The sequence below is a fragment of the Zea mays genome, chromosome 6, assembly GCF_902167145.1.
Source record: "Zea mays cultivar B73 chromosome 6, Zm-B73-REFERENCE-NAM-5.0, whole genome shotgun sequence".
NCBI lineage: Eukaryota > Viridiplantae > Streptophyta > Magnoliopsida > Poales > Poaceae > Zea > Zea mays.
Genome location: NC_050101.1, coordinates 78,652,033 through 78,667,437, shown reverse-complemented (window position 1 = coordinate 78,667,437; position 15,405 = coordinate 78,652,033). Strand labels below are relative to the sequence as shown.

The window sequence follows — 15,405 nt, the reverse complement described above, 5'->3', positions numbered from 1 at the left end:
ACTGCTTAGACTCAGCATTGCAACCACCTCTGCCATGGTTGATCGATCACTCACATTTTCTTGTACACATAACAATGCATATTTAGTTTTAACCAAGTATTTTACCTTGTAAAGATAATCACAAAGGAGGACTACCCTTCTAGCTTTTGGACAAAATTGGAAGAATCACGAATAGCTCACGTTGGATCAACTGGAGGTTTTGATGATGCTTCTAAACTTTGGAATTATAGATCACATTCTAGATTACTTGAGAATGACACATGTATACTATCATTGGACATTGATGACAAAGTTGGAGATCCTACCAAAACTCATAATGGTGAATTTTGTTTACACTTATGGGCACTTTTTTACTCCAAATTCACTCAGGATGCATACTTTGATATGTATTCGTTTCTACTGATGCTTCATTTTATTTTATTTAGTTGCACTCTATTACATGTTTGAACTTGTGCTTTGAAAATGCTATAGGATTATTGTTTCTGTGTACAAACTTGGTGTTCGAAAACCATATGAACATTAACATGTTTATTGGTTTGTTTATTTACATCAATAAAATAATTACAATTAAAAAATTTATCCATTACTTGGATCAAAACAATTCTTTCTATTGAATTAAAAGGGAAAGTGGTAAGGATAGGTAGTTATGTCAGTTGAAGGAAAAATAATATTATATGATTATGGTGGGGTATATAAGGATGATATAGGGGGGATCGTTGCAGGAGGTAGTAAAATAGTGGGAGGAAGCTTACTAACGTGGTAAAAAAGTGGAATATATGGCGAGAAATTTAGGGGCTCCTACGGACAGCCTTATTCGAATATCGAGACTCTTGTTCGATGGGAACCCAAACCCTAGTTGAGCCCAGTCTAAAGCATATATGCATTAGACCACCAACCATGGTCTAATACCTTGATTCAATGCTCTATTCAACTTTAACATTGCATTCACTTTTACTTCAAACTCCTTTGTAAATGAGGTTTATTCCACATGATTTTTGGGCCTTCTTGAAGCTATAGCGCTAAATTTAACAAGTATGGACCACACCTAAATCATCAGACTCGTCTAGACCAAACCAATAGTTAATACTCTCTTTATAGTATGACCAATGGAAAAATAAAGTCCTAAACTTACTCTAAGTGTGTCTTCCAACTTCAAGTGACACCTAGAACTAGTTCATTGCTAATCTTGTCATCCATGTTTTGAAAACCAAAACAAATTTCATCAATAGGGGTATTAAAATTGCTGGTTATTCAAACAATCACCATTATCATGACTTCATAATGCCTCTGTATAATGCACCTTAGTCACAATAATTTTATGTTATAATAACTCATACACTTTTAAATATTACAATGGCATAATAAACAATTGTATCCGACTAAGGATTACTGAGTCACTAGCTCTATGTAAATAGTTTTCCACTTGTATCAATGAAAATATGATAGATAGGGGCCTACCATATTGTTTCCATAAAAATTGCATTCGACTATAGGAAGCATTCTTCATATTCTCAAAAGTGCATTACTCCAAGTACACACCACCTAAAAACTTTTACTACTAGTGCCAATAATACATAGGTACTACAGTGATGAGTTAATGACCAGGACGATGATAGTAGATCAACTCATATGTGCCACACTAGCAGTGGAGGAAAACACTATCTTGGAGTTGTGACTGATATGGTCACATCATTAACACTACATGACTTAGTAGTTGTGAATGCCTCTTCGTTTCCCACCCTCACATTGAAATATGATGGCTGCTGAGGCTTAGCCACGATCATAGGCGTCTCGCTGCTCAGGTTTAGCATTGCAACAACCTCTGCCATGATCGGTCAATCACCCGCATTCTTACTGCACTTCATCATTCATGCCGAGTTGCTCTTGGGAACCAAAGATGCGTCAACTAGATCAATCCACCTACCATCGTCCCATAATTGGCAAACTTGTATATGTAATATGGTCACATGTTGTAATATAAGTTCGAATCAAATAAACAAAACGATCGCTAAACTCTCATGTCTATGAACTCACATATCCAATGAGATTGATGAAATCTCTGCACTAATGGCTACTAGAATTCTGCTTTCTAGTAATGATCTCAAGAACAAGGAGACCAAAGCTGAACATGTCGGACTTGATAGACAAGATGCCATTTGAGGCATACTTAGTTGTCAGTCTAAATCATATATGCATGAGACCGCCAACCTGTAGTCTGATGCCTCCATTATGCCTTGATCTGATATTCAACAATTCAAACTTCTTTGTGAACGAGGTTTATTCCACATGTTTTTGGGCATTCTCAAAGCTACCTAGCACTAAATTTAACAAGTATGCACCACTCCTAAACCATTAGAGTCACCTAGCTCAAGCAACTAGTCTATGATCTCATTATAGTATGGTCAATGGAAAAATAAAGTTCTAAACTTAATATAAGTGTCTTCCAACTCCAAATAGCACATAGACCTTGTCTATCATTAATCTTATCATCCTTGCTTTCAAAACCGAAACAAATTTCATCAAAAACTATTGATTATCTGAACAATCATCATTATCATGATCTAACTCGTAATAACTCTATAAAACATGTTAGTCACAATAATCTTATTTTTAATTTTAACTAAGGGTTGGGCGCTTTCATACACTTATTACAATGGCATAAATAATCGTGTCTGACTATTGACTACCGAGTCATTGACTCTAAGCAAATAATTTTCACTTATATCAGGAAAAAGAGCGACAAGTAGCATATTCTCGAAAGTGCATTAGTGAAACACCAGTGAACACCACCTACAAACTTTTACTACAAGCACAAAAAATATAGGGTTTTTTAATTTCGTGCCCTTAGTTTTGGTGTTGTGCTCATCTATACCCTTAGTCGTGTTTTTTCTCAGCTGTGCCCTTCTAGTGCTATAGAACACAAGGGCATAGCTGAGCAAAAAACACGACTAAGGGTATAGATGAGCACAACACCAAAACTAAGGGCACGAAATTAAAAACCCCTTTAAAGTAACCACCGAAAGTGAAAATCTCGAAGCAGGTAAGGTAACTAGCTAGCGTAGCCATGATGAACTATGTCATCTTCGGCGTCCTGCTCTTGGTGGTCGGCGGCGGTCTCAGGCCATCTCCGGCAGCCGCCGACGTATTCTGCGACAACCTTAAACAGGTGGCCGCCACTCTGCCCCAAAACACCTCCTCCTCCCCCGTGCAGTTCGCCACCGCCATCGTCGGCCAGGCCCCCGACGTCGTCTACGCTCTAGCCTTCTGCCAAGGCGACTACAACGCCACTGCCTGCCGCGAATGCGTCGCCCAGGCGTTCAATGTAACCCCGGCGTGCAACAAGGACGGCATCTTCTCCTACAAAGCGTGCCCGGTCTTGTACGCCGGCGACAACTTCATCGACCCCTCCAACGCCACGGAGCAAGCTGACGACACTCCTTTCGTGAGGTGGAACATCAACAACGTCACCGGAGACGCGGACGATGTCCGCCTCATCACCGGCCTCATACGCGAGCTGCTGGTGGATACCGTGGACAGGGCGGCCAGCACGGCGCCGAGGCGGTTCGCCACGGGCGTCATGGACAGTGGCAGGCCCTTCCCGACGATGTACTCCATGGCGCAGTGCACGCCGGACCTGTCCGCCAGCGACTGCCTGGCGTGTCTCCGGCGCCTTGTTGGCATGGTCAACTCCACCATGGCCCTGCGGATGGGAGCGCAGATCCACGTGATACGGTGTTATTTCAGGTACGAGGCCTACTCGTTGTACGACAGCCAGCCCATGCTTCGTGTCGGGCCGCCATCGGTGCCGGCGCCAGCTCCAGCTCCAGCTATAGGGGCCAGTAAGTACATGTAGTTGTTAATTTATGCGCAAAGAAATGAAGATTTCTTCGTCATGATAAACATTGTCGTTGCTGAGATCAGGGCGCAAGAGCAAACTTTGGGTGATTCCAGTCGTTGTAGTTCCTCTAGCAGTAGCAGCAGCAGCAGCACTCTGCTTCATTTTCTACTCGCCTTGGTTCAGAAGGTACAGGAAAGGTATGTTCCATCATATATTAATTGTACTATAACTTAAATCCAACTAACTTAAAATGAAATAAAGATTCTCTTTACATGCCCAGGCGAAACGACGATGGCAAAAGCAGGATCTCAAGAACTGCAGGGAGAACTTGTTTTGGATGGAAAGAATTCAGAGTTCCGGGTGTTTGATTTTGAACAAGTACTGGAGGCCACAAATGACTTCTCAGATGAAAACAAGCTTGGAGAAGGAGGCTTTGGCGCTGTCTACAAGGTAAATTAGCTAGGAAGAAAGCCTGTATTTTTCTCCTTTAGGACTAGTTTGGGAACCCTGTTTTCCAAAGGAATTTCCATTTTTTCAAGGGAAGTTAGTTCATTTTCCCTTAGAAAAATTGGAATTCCTTGGGAAAACTGTATTCCCAAACTAGCTCTTAGTAGTATAATAATTAAACCAACCACAACAAAACTTTTACGCACGTTTTTCACTAGCAGAGAGGAAAAATATACTTCATGGATTATGTCACTATATCCTGCTGGAAAATGTTGAACCAGCCTACCAATATTGTAGAGACGATCCTAACTTTTTTTTTCTTTTCATTATTCTATTTTCTCAGGGCCAGTTTGCTGACGGATTGGAGGTAGCAGTCAAGAGACTCGCTTCACATTCAGGGCAAGGTTTCACAGAGTTCAAAAACGAAGTCCAGCTCATAGCCAAACTCCAGCATAGCAATTTGGTTAGGCTCTTGGGATGTTGCTCGCAAGAAGAGGAAAAAATACTGGTCTATGAATACCTGCCGAACAAAAGCTTGGATTCCTTCATCTTTGGTACGCATTTGCATTCTTTTAAAAAAAATAGTTTAATTAGACACCATTCGATAACGCAGCAAATTGGCAGAATTTTGCTCAAGATTTTGATTGTTTACACTGAGGTGCACAAAAGTTTGATTGTTTTCCAGGTGTTCTCTACTGATATGTATTTTTATGTGTATATAGATGAAAATAAAAGGGCATTACTGGATTGGTCCAGACTTCTATCAATAATTGAGGGAATAGCACATGGGCTTAACTACCTACATAAGCACTCCAGGCTGCGCGTCATACATCGGGATCTTAAACCAAGCAACATTCTCCTGGACAGAGAAATGAACCCAAAAATCTCGGACTTCGGGCTAGCGAAAATATTCAGCTCAAATAACATTGGAGGAAACACTACAAGAAGAGTGGTTGGAACATAGTGAGTTTCGTAAACACAAATCTATTTGTCAATATTTGTATTGCAACAAGTCTCAACAACATTCCGCTTAATTTAGTGGCTACATGGCACCTGAGTACGCTTCGGAGGGCATCTTCTCTGTCAAGTCCGACGTGTTCAGCTTCGGCGTCCTCGTTCTCGAGATCATTACCGGAAAGCGGAATTCCGGCAGCCATCAGTGCGGCGATTTCATCAATCTCATTGGATATGTGAGTTTAGCAATTACTAATCGTTTTGTTTATTTGACCTCGAACTTATATTACGACCATATATAACAGGCATGGCAATTATGGGACGATGGAAGGTGGATCGATCTAGTTGATGCATATTTGGTTCCCATGAATCACTCGGCAGAAATGACCAAGTGCATTAAGATTGCATTGTTATGTGTTCAAGAGAACGCGAGTGATCGACCGACCATGGCAGAGGTTGTTGCGATGTTAAGCCTAAGCAATGACACGGCTATGATCGTGGCTGAGCCTAAGCAGCCAGCATATTTCAATGTGAGGGTGGGAAATGAAGAGGCGTATACGACTACTGAGTCATGCAGTATTAACGATGTGACCATATCGGTCACAACACCAAGATAGTCTTCTTTTTCTCTCCTTCTAGTGGCAGCATAGCACACATGAGTTCTAGTGTTCTTATATCGTTCTAGTCACTGGTTCGTCATTGTAGTACCTATATATTGTTGGCACTTGTAGTAAAAGTTTGTAGGTGGTGTGTATGTGTGTTTTTAGTAATGCACTCCAAGAATATGAAAAAAAGGCTTCCTATAGTCTAATGTAATTTTTACGAGTACAGCAGGGTAGGCCCCTACCTATCATTCTTTTTTACTGAATAAAAAAAATATTTACATAGAGTCAGTGACTCGGTAGTCCGTAGCCACCATTGTAGTAACTAAAAACGTATCGGAGCATATGAAAAAGGCTTCCTATAGTCGAATGCTATTTTCTATGGGAACAGTAGGGTAGGCCCCTACCTATCATTTTTACTGATTTAAGTGTAAAATTATTTACATAGAGTCAGCTCGGTATTCCATAGCCTGGTACGATTGTTTATGCCATTGTAATAAGTAAAAGTGTACTAAAGCATCTATTATCTAATTAAAATAAAAAACTAAGATTATTTTGGACTAACGTGTGGTTTATAGAGTCATTACTAGTTAGATCACGATAATGATGATTGTTTGGATAATCAATAGTTTCCATGTCCATGTTGAAGAAATTCATTTCTAGTTTTCAAAACATGGATGACAAGATTAATAACGGACTAGTTTTAGATGTCATTTGCAGTTGATAGACAGTTAGAGTAAGTTGAAGACTTTTTTCTATTGGTCATACTATAAAGAGAGTATGAATTAGTAGCTTGACCTATATTTTTGGGCACATATGAGTTCTACTATGTCCTACTCATTGCCTCACTAGCTCATCACTGTAGTACCCATATATTTTTGGGGTTTTTAATTTCGTGCCCTTAGTTTTGGTGTTGTGCTCATCTATACCTACTTTAAACCATCATCTGGGTTGGTGTCCGTATTTATCAGCAATTAATTCCATCATCAACGACGACTTGACTTGGGAAAAAAAAGAATAGGAAACTTTCTGATGATTTCTGCACCGGTGACTCTGTTGCTTTCTGCACCTGCAGCCAATACCTTGCTTGGTCTTCTCCGGCAAGAATAAATTTGGTTAATTTGATTTTGGGTTTTTTACATTAGTCCCCTTAGTTTCGCCACGGTACTCGTTGCTACCCTTAGTTTTTCTTCTTGCTCAGTTTTACCCAACGCTACTTCCCTTTGCTCAGAAATCCGTATGGTCGCCGTCTCCGTCCATTCTAATGTGACTTACAGGGCGGGCCCACTACACACTTCCATTCTTACCTGCGCCACGCTACATTGTGCAGCTGCCTCTCCTCTTCCTCCCAACGCCCGACTGACATCCTGCTTCTCCCGACTCCAACTCTCCCTCTCTCCTTCGCCTGGTAGCCTGCTTCTCGGATCTACGGACACGGCGCGGCGCCTGGCGGACGGAACGGCGGCGCGGCAGGACTCTTCTTCACCGGCGCGGCGGCCTGCGTCTTCAACAGCCTGGCAGCAGCCACGCCGGGAGGAGCTCCAATTCGACGAATCCGCCCAAGCCCCGCCGGGAGCAGCTCCAATTCGACGAATCCACCGCCGGGAGTGAGGGAGGAAGCCGCCCGGAAGGACCTGCAGCTGCCCCTTGCCGCCGGCCACAGGCTGCTTCGTGGGGGCGCCCCGCCGGGAGGGAAGAAGTCAGCCGAATCCGCGAGCAGTTGGTCCGCGCTCTTCTTCGCGTGCCAGGGCGACGCGCTGGGGATGGAGGGCCTGCTGCGCAGCGGCGTCGACGTCAACAGCATCAACCTCAACGGCGACACCGCCCTCCACATCGCCGCGTGCTAGGGCCACCGCGACGTCGTTAGGGTGCTGCTCAGCTGGAAGGCCAACATCGACGCGCGCGACCGCTAGGGAAGCACGGTGAGCCGCCCGCGCGCCATTGCCATTTCTCTCAGCTCATGCCCCCATCAGATTGACTTTCCTTCCTGCGTCGTCGGACCATTCACTTCTCTTGGTCCACGCCCCGTGCCTCTAGGTCGACTCGAGTGCCTCTAGGAATCTGCGAGCCGCTGCTCCGTGCCGGGAGGGAGGAAGCCAGCCGCGGGGAGGGAGGAATCCGCGAGCAGTGGAGGCGACCGGATCTAGAGCCCCTGCTCGCGCTCAAATTCTTGACAGCAGCAACAGTCTCCTCAAGGCAAGGAGCATAACCCTCTACTCTCTATAAATGTTGGCTACTATATGAGTTCTTAAAGTCGTTATTTCCTATGAAATAGGATGAATCATATTATTCCCAATGATGAGGTTGAACCAATAGAAGTAGTTGCTGCACTTGATGATGATGAGAGACTGAAAGGGAAATAGTCTCAACATTTCCTATAATCGATTTTGGTGTTTGACGACCATCACAAACCTTGTGGACTAACCAGTTTGCCCAGTTGATCATTTCACAGGTGCATAAGTTCATCTACAACTATTCTAAATCGACTGTCCGGAATACCGTAGATTATTCCGGATAGGAGAAGCTTTTTTGGAAAAACACCTAAGCACGGACCGTCCGGGCCCTTGGGGCGGACCGTCTGCAACACCGTTTCGACTTCGGCCAGGAACTGAAAATCGTGGATAGTTCGACTAAACCGCGGACTGTCCGACTAAACCGCGGACTGTCCGACTATACAGTGCAGACCGTCCGGCTATAATTCACGGACCGTCCGCATGTGAAGACCTGATTCAGCCCGAAGGTGACAAGTTGAGCAAAAGGAATTATAGAGCTGACGCGGACCGTCTGGGACCAAGGGCGGACCGTCCGCATGGTGTCACCGAGGCAGATAGTCGTTGATCTAGCCGTTGATCTGTCAGAAGTATCCGTTGAAGATGTCAGAATCGACCGTTGGAGGGTCACAGACCGTCCGGGCCCTAGCCGTGGACCGTCCGCTAGTGCAATTTCTGGCAGATGCGCCCCAACGGCTATATGGGTGGTTGAGGGCTATAAAAGCCACCCCAACCAGCCCATTCACAAGCATTCATTAATCCATTTCATATATAAGAGTTGGGTATTCACTCCTATCTACTAGAGCAACACTTCTATACACATCAAAGCCTCACAAGTCACAAGTGCCACAAAAGAGAGATCAAGCAAGAAAGAGCTACTCGTGTGCGTTTAGTGATAGTGCCTTGTGAGAATTATTGAGAGAAAGTGTGTGCTACCTCTTGTGATCATTTGAGCGTGGAGTTTTGACTCCCATTCATTGTAAAGCTAGCAAGAGCCCCTTATCTTTGTGGTTGGCCTTGCGGAGACTTCGGTCTCTTGTTGACAAAGAAGAAGAAGAAGAGCTCGCCGGTCTTGGTGATCGGTGGAGAGAGAGAAAGGGTTGAAAAAGACCCGTCCTTAGTGGACTCCTCAACGGGGATTAGGTTCTCGAGAACCGAACCTCGGTAAAACAAATCACCCGTGTCTCTTGTGCTTATTGCTTTTGATTTGTTTGTTTTCTTCCTCTCTAAGTTCTCTTGCACTATTCCTTGCTAATATTATTTTGTGTTGCTTCAAGTGAATCCCTCATTTAGAGAAGCAACGCCTTGCAAGAAAGAACTTGTGTTATTGCTCTTCTTATCTAATCCCTCTTGCTTCACTCTCCATAAACTTATTAGTTGTATTGATTTGTCAATTCCTCATTCTTTGAAAGCAAAGGACTTAGTTTTTCACTCTGATAATTGTGCATCTTGTTCCAATTACTAATTAAGGGATCTAGTTTGTGTTTAGAGTTTTATTTTTCAGGTTTCGCCTATTCACCCCCCTCTAGGCACTTTCAATTGGTATCAGAGCTAGGCACTTCATATTGAGTCTAACAACTCGATGTGATGGCTCGAGGAAGATCCCAAAAGAACAAGAAGACACCTTCAAAGAAAATCAAGGAGGTAACTCTTGAGATTTTACTCAATGATTGTTCCAATTATGCTTCTTGGTCTACTAGTGTGATAAATGCTTTTAGGACCATAGACCCACGATTGGAACAAATTCTAGATAAGAGTATTATACCCTCTAATTACGATAAGAAAAATATTTCCGAGGAAGATCAAAGATGTATACGCTTAAACTATCTTGCTTTTGACATCTTAGGTAATTCACTTAGCAAAGAAGATTATCATGCCTTCATAATAAATTATAATGAACATATTCCTGATGCGCATGATATTTGGACTAGAATTAAAAATAAATTTGATGAGTCTAAACATGATAGTTCATTTTATGCTTCTACTTCCTTTAGTCCTTGTGAAACTAACCCTTTGAAGGAAGAAGAAGAAAATGAACGTTGGAGACCAAACGATGAATCCACCTCTCCAAAAGGTTTGTCTTCCCATTTCGATTCCCACATATGTTGTGTGGCTAATGAAAATAATAGCGGAAGCACAAATAAGGATGAGGAGGATGAAAGAAGCTTCATGCGACTCTATGCTCATCTAAGCCAAGAAGATAAGGCGGTCATGCTCAAACTTCTAAAAAGAGCAAGAGAGCAAAGTGAAGCTCTTCAAATGCTAGAAGATGTTATCGCCATAAAAAGCCAATGCTTTGAAGAGTTGACTAAAGAACATGATGAGCTAAAGTGCTCTCATGTTGACTTGGTCCAAAGGTATGAGACTATTTCAATTGAGCAAGATAACTGTTTATATTGTGTCGCTCAATTGGTAACTAGGAATGCCGTGCTTAAGGACCAAGTAGAAAAGCTAAAAATTGAAAATCTAGCTTTTCAAGAAAAACATGATATGCTTCTATGTTCTCATGAAAATCTTATGGATGATCATATCATGTTAAACATTGCTCATGAGGTTGTGATAGAAAACTTAAAATCCCAACAACCTCACTCATGCACATGTACTCAAATTGAAACAATATTACCATGTGCTAATGCTTGTTGTCCGTCGACAAGCAAATCCTCCTTTGAGCTAGAATTTCCAGGAACAAAAGATGATACATGTCAAAAGCTCGAGGATGAAAATGAGAGGCTAAGAATGAGCTTGACACAACTAAAAGGGAAGTGCACTGCTCAACCTTCTCAAGATAACTGTGATTACATAGTGAAGAAGCTTGAGACGGGAACAACCGTGGCATGCACAAAATCCCTTGAAGAAAATGTCAAGAACTTGAGGATTGCCAAGAGAAAGGAACAAAAGAAGAAAATCAATACCTCTGCCAAAGGCCTCAACTATGCCTCCATGCAAGGTAACATCCAAGGTAATGATCAAGCCACACTTCACACTAAGAAAAGTAAGAAGTGTAGTGAATGCTTTGAAAAGGGGCACCTGACTAGGTCATGTCCCTATATTAAGATTGTCTTGATTATTAACAAGGATGATAAACTTTGTTTTAAATGCTCTAAGAAGGGACACTTAGTGAAGTCTTGTCCCCATGTAAAACAAAGAGGCATAGCTTTAATTTAGAAAAGAAAATATTAACTAACAATGTAGCAAGCAAGAAACAAGGAAAGAAGAAATCTTCAAGACTTGAAGATCGCCTTTGCTACATATGCCGAAAGAAGGGACATCAATGCAAGGATTGTCCCATTGGTAACTATCCTGCTTCTAGCTTGTTAATTAATTCACATGTAACTAGGCAACCCAAAATTGCAACTTGTGCTAGAAAGGTAATGAGTTTCCCAAGTGCTAACACAAAGGACATTTGGGTTCCTAGATCCTTGTTGACTAACCTTGATGGACCCATCAAGCGATGGGGACCAAAATATGCTTGACAAGATTTGCAGGACAGGGAGATGATATGAAGCTTTGGGGTGCTTGAGAGAGTCAATTCAACTCTTATTAACTCAAGCTACCAATCTTACAATGATCTATATATCCAAGATTGACCCAAAGTTATTGTGAATTGTTATGTCTAAAACTCATATCATCTCGGGAATGATATTAATGTTGTAGGAAATAAAGAATTGTCCTATGCAGAAAATCAAGGCCTACAACATGGAGCAAAGCCAAAGGATGGTAACATTTATGCTTTTAAGTGCAAGTATCTTTAATTATCATTTCCCTTGTGTCTTGTGTAGTCACATAGAAAAGAAAGCACTTAAGAATATTGTCAAATTATGTCACCATTCTTCCCTCTCATATGGTAGATTGCATATTCATCATTTCTATAATATGGCAATCTACATGCCTTAAAATTATTGTAAGTACCTCATAGCATGTTTTACATTAATTATCCTATTATTGCCATGTTCTAGACATAGAGACATATTCCATGCTCTTAAAAGAATAAGCTGGCGCGGACCGTCCGGGACCAAGGGCGGAATGTCCGCATGGTGTCACCGAGGCAGATAGTCGTTGATCTAGCCATTGATCTGTCAGAAGTATCCATTGAAGATGTCAGAATCGACCGTTGGAGGGTCGCAGACCGTCCGGGCCCTAGCCGTGGACCGTCCACCAGTGCAATTTCTGGCAGATGCGCCCCAACGGCTATATGTGTGGTTGAGGGCTATAAAAGCCACCCCAACCAGCCCATTCACAAGCATTCATTGATCCATTTCATACATAAGAGTTGGGTATTCACTCCTATCTACTAGAGCAACACTTCTATACACATCAAAGCCTCATAAGTGCCACAAAAGAGAGAACAAGCAAGAAAGAGCTACTCGTGTGCGTTTAGTGATAGTGCCTTGCGAGAATTATTGAGAGAAAGTGTGTGCTACCTCTTGTGATGATTTGAGCGTGGAATTTTGACTCCCATTCATTGTAAAGCTAGCAAGAGCCCCTTATCTTTGTGGTTGGCCTTGCGGAGACTTCGATCTCTTGTTGACAAAGAAGAAGAAGAGCTCGCCGGTCTTGGTGATCGATGGAGAGAGGGAAAGGGTTGAAAAAGACCCATCCTTAGTGGACTCCTCAACGGGGATTAGGTTCTCGAGAACCGAACCTCGGTAAAACAAATCACCCATGTCTCTTGTGCTTATTGCTTTTGATTTGTTTGTTTTCTTCCTCTCTAAGTTCTCTTGCACTATTCCTTGCTAATATTATTTTGTGTTGCTTCAAGTGAATCCCTCATTTAGAGAAGCAACGCCTTGCAAGAAAGAACTTGTGTTATTGCTCTTCTTATCTAATCCCTCTTGCTTCACTCTCCATAAACTTATTAGTTGTATTGATTTGTTAATTCCTCATTCTTTGAAAGCAACAATCTTTGCAACCAAATGACTTAGTTTTTCACTCCGATAATTGTGCATCTTGTTCCAATTACTAATTAAGGGATCTAGTTTGTGTTTAGAGTTTTATTTTTCAGGTTTCGTCTATTCACCCCCCTCTAGGCGACTTTCAGAGACAGTATCCTGAGTTTGTTGACAAGTGGGATATGCTAAAATTTGAGGACTATGATGGAGACATTTTCACAGGGGCACAATTTGAAGAGACTGATGAAGAGGAGGAGGAGGAAAACATAGCTATGGGGGTGGATGAGCAAGGAGAGGGTGATGATGTACCAAGAAATGATTATGACAGAGATAATCCATCCTTAAAAGAAGGTAGCACATTTGCATCGATGACTGAATTTAGGAATGCACTTGCTACCTATTGCATCAAAGGTTAGTATGATTATGTAATTGAAAAGAGTGAGCCAACAAGAATGACTATTCATTGCGCATTTGAGAGGTGTCAGTGGAGGATACATGCTTCCTGTATGCGGAATAGTACAATTATTCAGGTCAAAGTGAATCCATCTCCTCACACTTGTCCAAGTGAAAGAAAAGGGTCACATAAGGTAGCTAAAAGTAGATGTTGTGCAGATGCAGTATTAGAATGGGTGACAGATAACCCATGCATTGGTACAACTGAACTGGTAAAGAAGATTAAAGAGAAGTACAACATTTTGGTGCCTTACATGAGAGTGTATTATGGCAAGGAAATGGCTCTTGACAAGATTTATGGCCCATGGAAGGAAAGCTTTAACTTATTATTCACTTTCAAAGCTGAAGTGGAGAAGGCATGCCCAGGTAGTGTTGTTGAGATTGACCATCATACGGTGGATTATAAAGTGAATGGCAAGATTTTGAACAAAGAATGTTTTAGAAGGGTGTTCGTTTCATTCAAAGCATGTTGGAGTGGGTTCTTAGCTGGTTGCAGGCCTTATTTAGCAGTGGATGCAACAGCTCTTTATGGGAGGTTTAGAGGCCAGTTAGTAGCTGCTTGTGCCATTGATGCACATAATTGGCTCTTTCCAGTGGCATATGGTGTCCTCGAGGCAGAGTCAATAGAAAGTTGGACATGGTTCCTACAGAATTTGCGTCAGGTTATAGGGTTTCCACATGGATTGACTATACACACAGACGCTTGCAAGGGTTTAGAAACTGCAGTGGATTATGTGTTTCCTGGAGTAGAGCATAGGGAATGCATGAGGCATTTTGCTTCAAACTAGGGCAAATCATTCAAGGGAAAGTTGATTGATGACAACTTATGGCCAGCATCATTGACATATAGCCTTAGAAAGCATAACTATCATGTGAATCAATTGTACACAAACTCTAGGTTAAAAATATACATTGAAAGTCATCACAAATATCTATGGGCTAGAAGCAAATTTGGTGAAGGGTGCAAGGTGGACTATGTGAACAATAACTTGGCGGAGTCATTCAATACATGGATCAGAAAAACAAAGGGGCTTCATTTGGTGGAGTTGCTAGATAAGATTCTACAAATGCTTATGGTAAAGTTTGAGTTGCGTCAAAGAATTGCACTTGAGAGGTTTCATGGCCACATGATAATCCTAGTTGTGTGAAGACATTGCATGAAAATACCAGAGGTTTGAAAATGTCTTTCATCAAGCGCAGACCGCTTGAGGCAGAGGTGACAGTGTTGGACAAAGAAAAGAGGGAATGGAGATATCCAGTGGACTTATCGAACATGACATGCACTTGTAGGCAGTGGCAGATTACCGGGCTGCCATGCACCCATGCCCTATTTTTCATTACTTCTCTTTGTGGTGTATCCATCGAAATTGATCAATATGTACATAAGTACTACTCTATTGCCATGTTCAAAGCAACATATGCTGAGAATGTGCCTTCCATAGAGGCAAAGCATCAGTGGGAGGTCGTGAATCCTGGTTTCATTCTCAACCCTCTAGTCCAGACTAGAGCACCAGGAAGACCAAGAAAAACTAGAATAAGGTCAAGTGCCGAGGGTAGTGGACTTGGACCAAGGAAGAGAAGATGCAAAAGGTGTGGAGGATTAGGACATATTGCGAGAAATTGCAAGAATGCAGTAGATCCAGCTTTTGGAGAGATCAGCCACTAGAGACACAATTGGCACTAGATACAACTTTTGGAGATGATCAGTCACTACAACCACTAGAGCCACAAGTGCCACTGGATCAGTCACTACAACCACTAGAGCCACAAGTACCCTCCTCTGTCGTGCCTTCCTCTGTTGGCTCTGTGGTACCCTCCTCTATCGTGCCTTCCTCTGTTGGCTCTGTGGTACCCTCCTCTGTCGTGCCTTCCTCTGCTGCTTCTATCGTGCCCTCCTCTGCTGCTTCTGTCGTTCCCTCCTCTGTTGGTCTTGCTATGGTAGAGCCCTCCGA

The 15,405-nt window shown here is 42.4% G+C and overlaps 1 protein-coding gene and 1 pseudogene across 1 annotated transcript; both read left to right on the top strand.

Annotated features, from left to right (window-relative positions):
- Positions 1-3,064: 3,064 nt before the first annotated feature.
- On the top strand, positions 3,065-7,688 carry LOC103629454 (cysteine-rich receptor-like protein kinase 10). The gene is made up of 7 exons (XM_023300413.2): positions 3,065-3,839; positions 3,922-4,035; positions 4,119-4,288; positions 4,629-4,839; positions 5,008-5,248; positions 5,325-5,475; positions 7,254-7,688. Exons 1-7 carry the CDS (start codon positions 3,065-3,067, stop codon positions 7,686-7,688), a joined length of 2,097 nt encoding a protein of 698 aa, XP_023156181.2.
- A 429-nt stretch (positions 7,689-8,117) lies between these two features.
- On the top strand, positions 8,118-14,241 carry LOC109940442 (uncharacterized; annotated as a pseudogene).
- Positions 14,242-15,405: the final 1,164 nt, after the last annotated feature.

Coding starts and splice junctions, on each gene's coding strand:
- LOC103629454 (XM_023300413.2), top strand. CDS start 3,065: ATGATGAACTATGTCATCTTCGGCGTCCTGCTCTTGGTGGTCGGCGGC. Junction 3,840..3,921: donor AGCTCCAGCTATAGGGGCCA/GTAAGTACATGT, acceptor TGCTGAGATCAG/GGCGCAAGAGCAAACTTTGG. Junction 4,289..4,628: donor GCTTTGGCGCTGTCTACAAG/GTAAATTAGCTA, acceptor CTATTTTCTCAG/GGCCAGTTTGCTGACGGATT.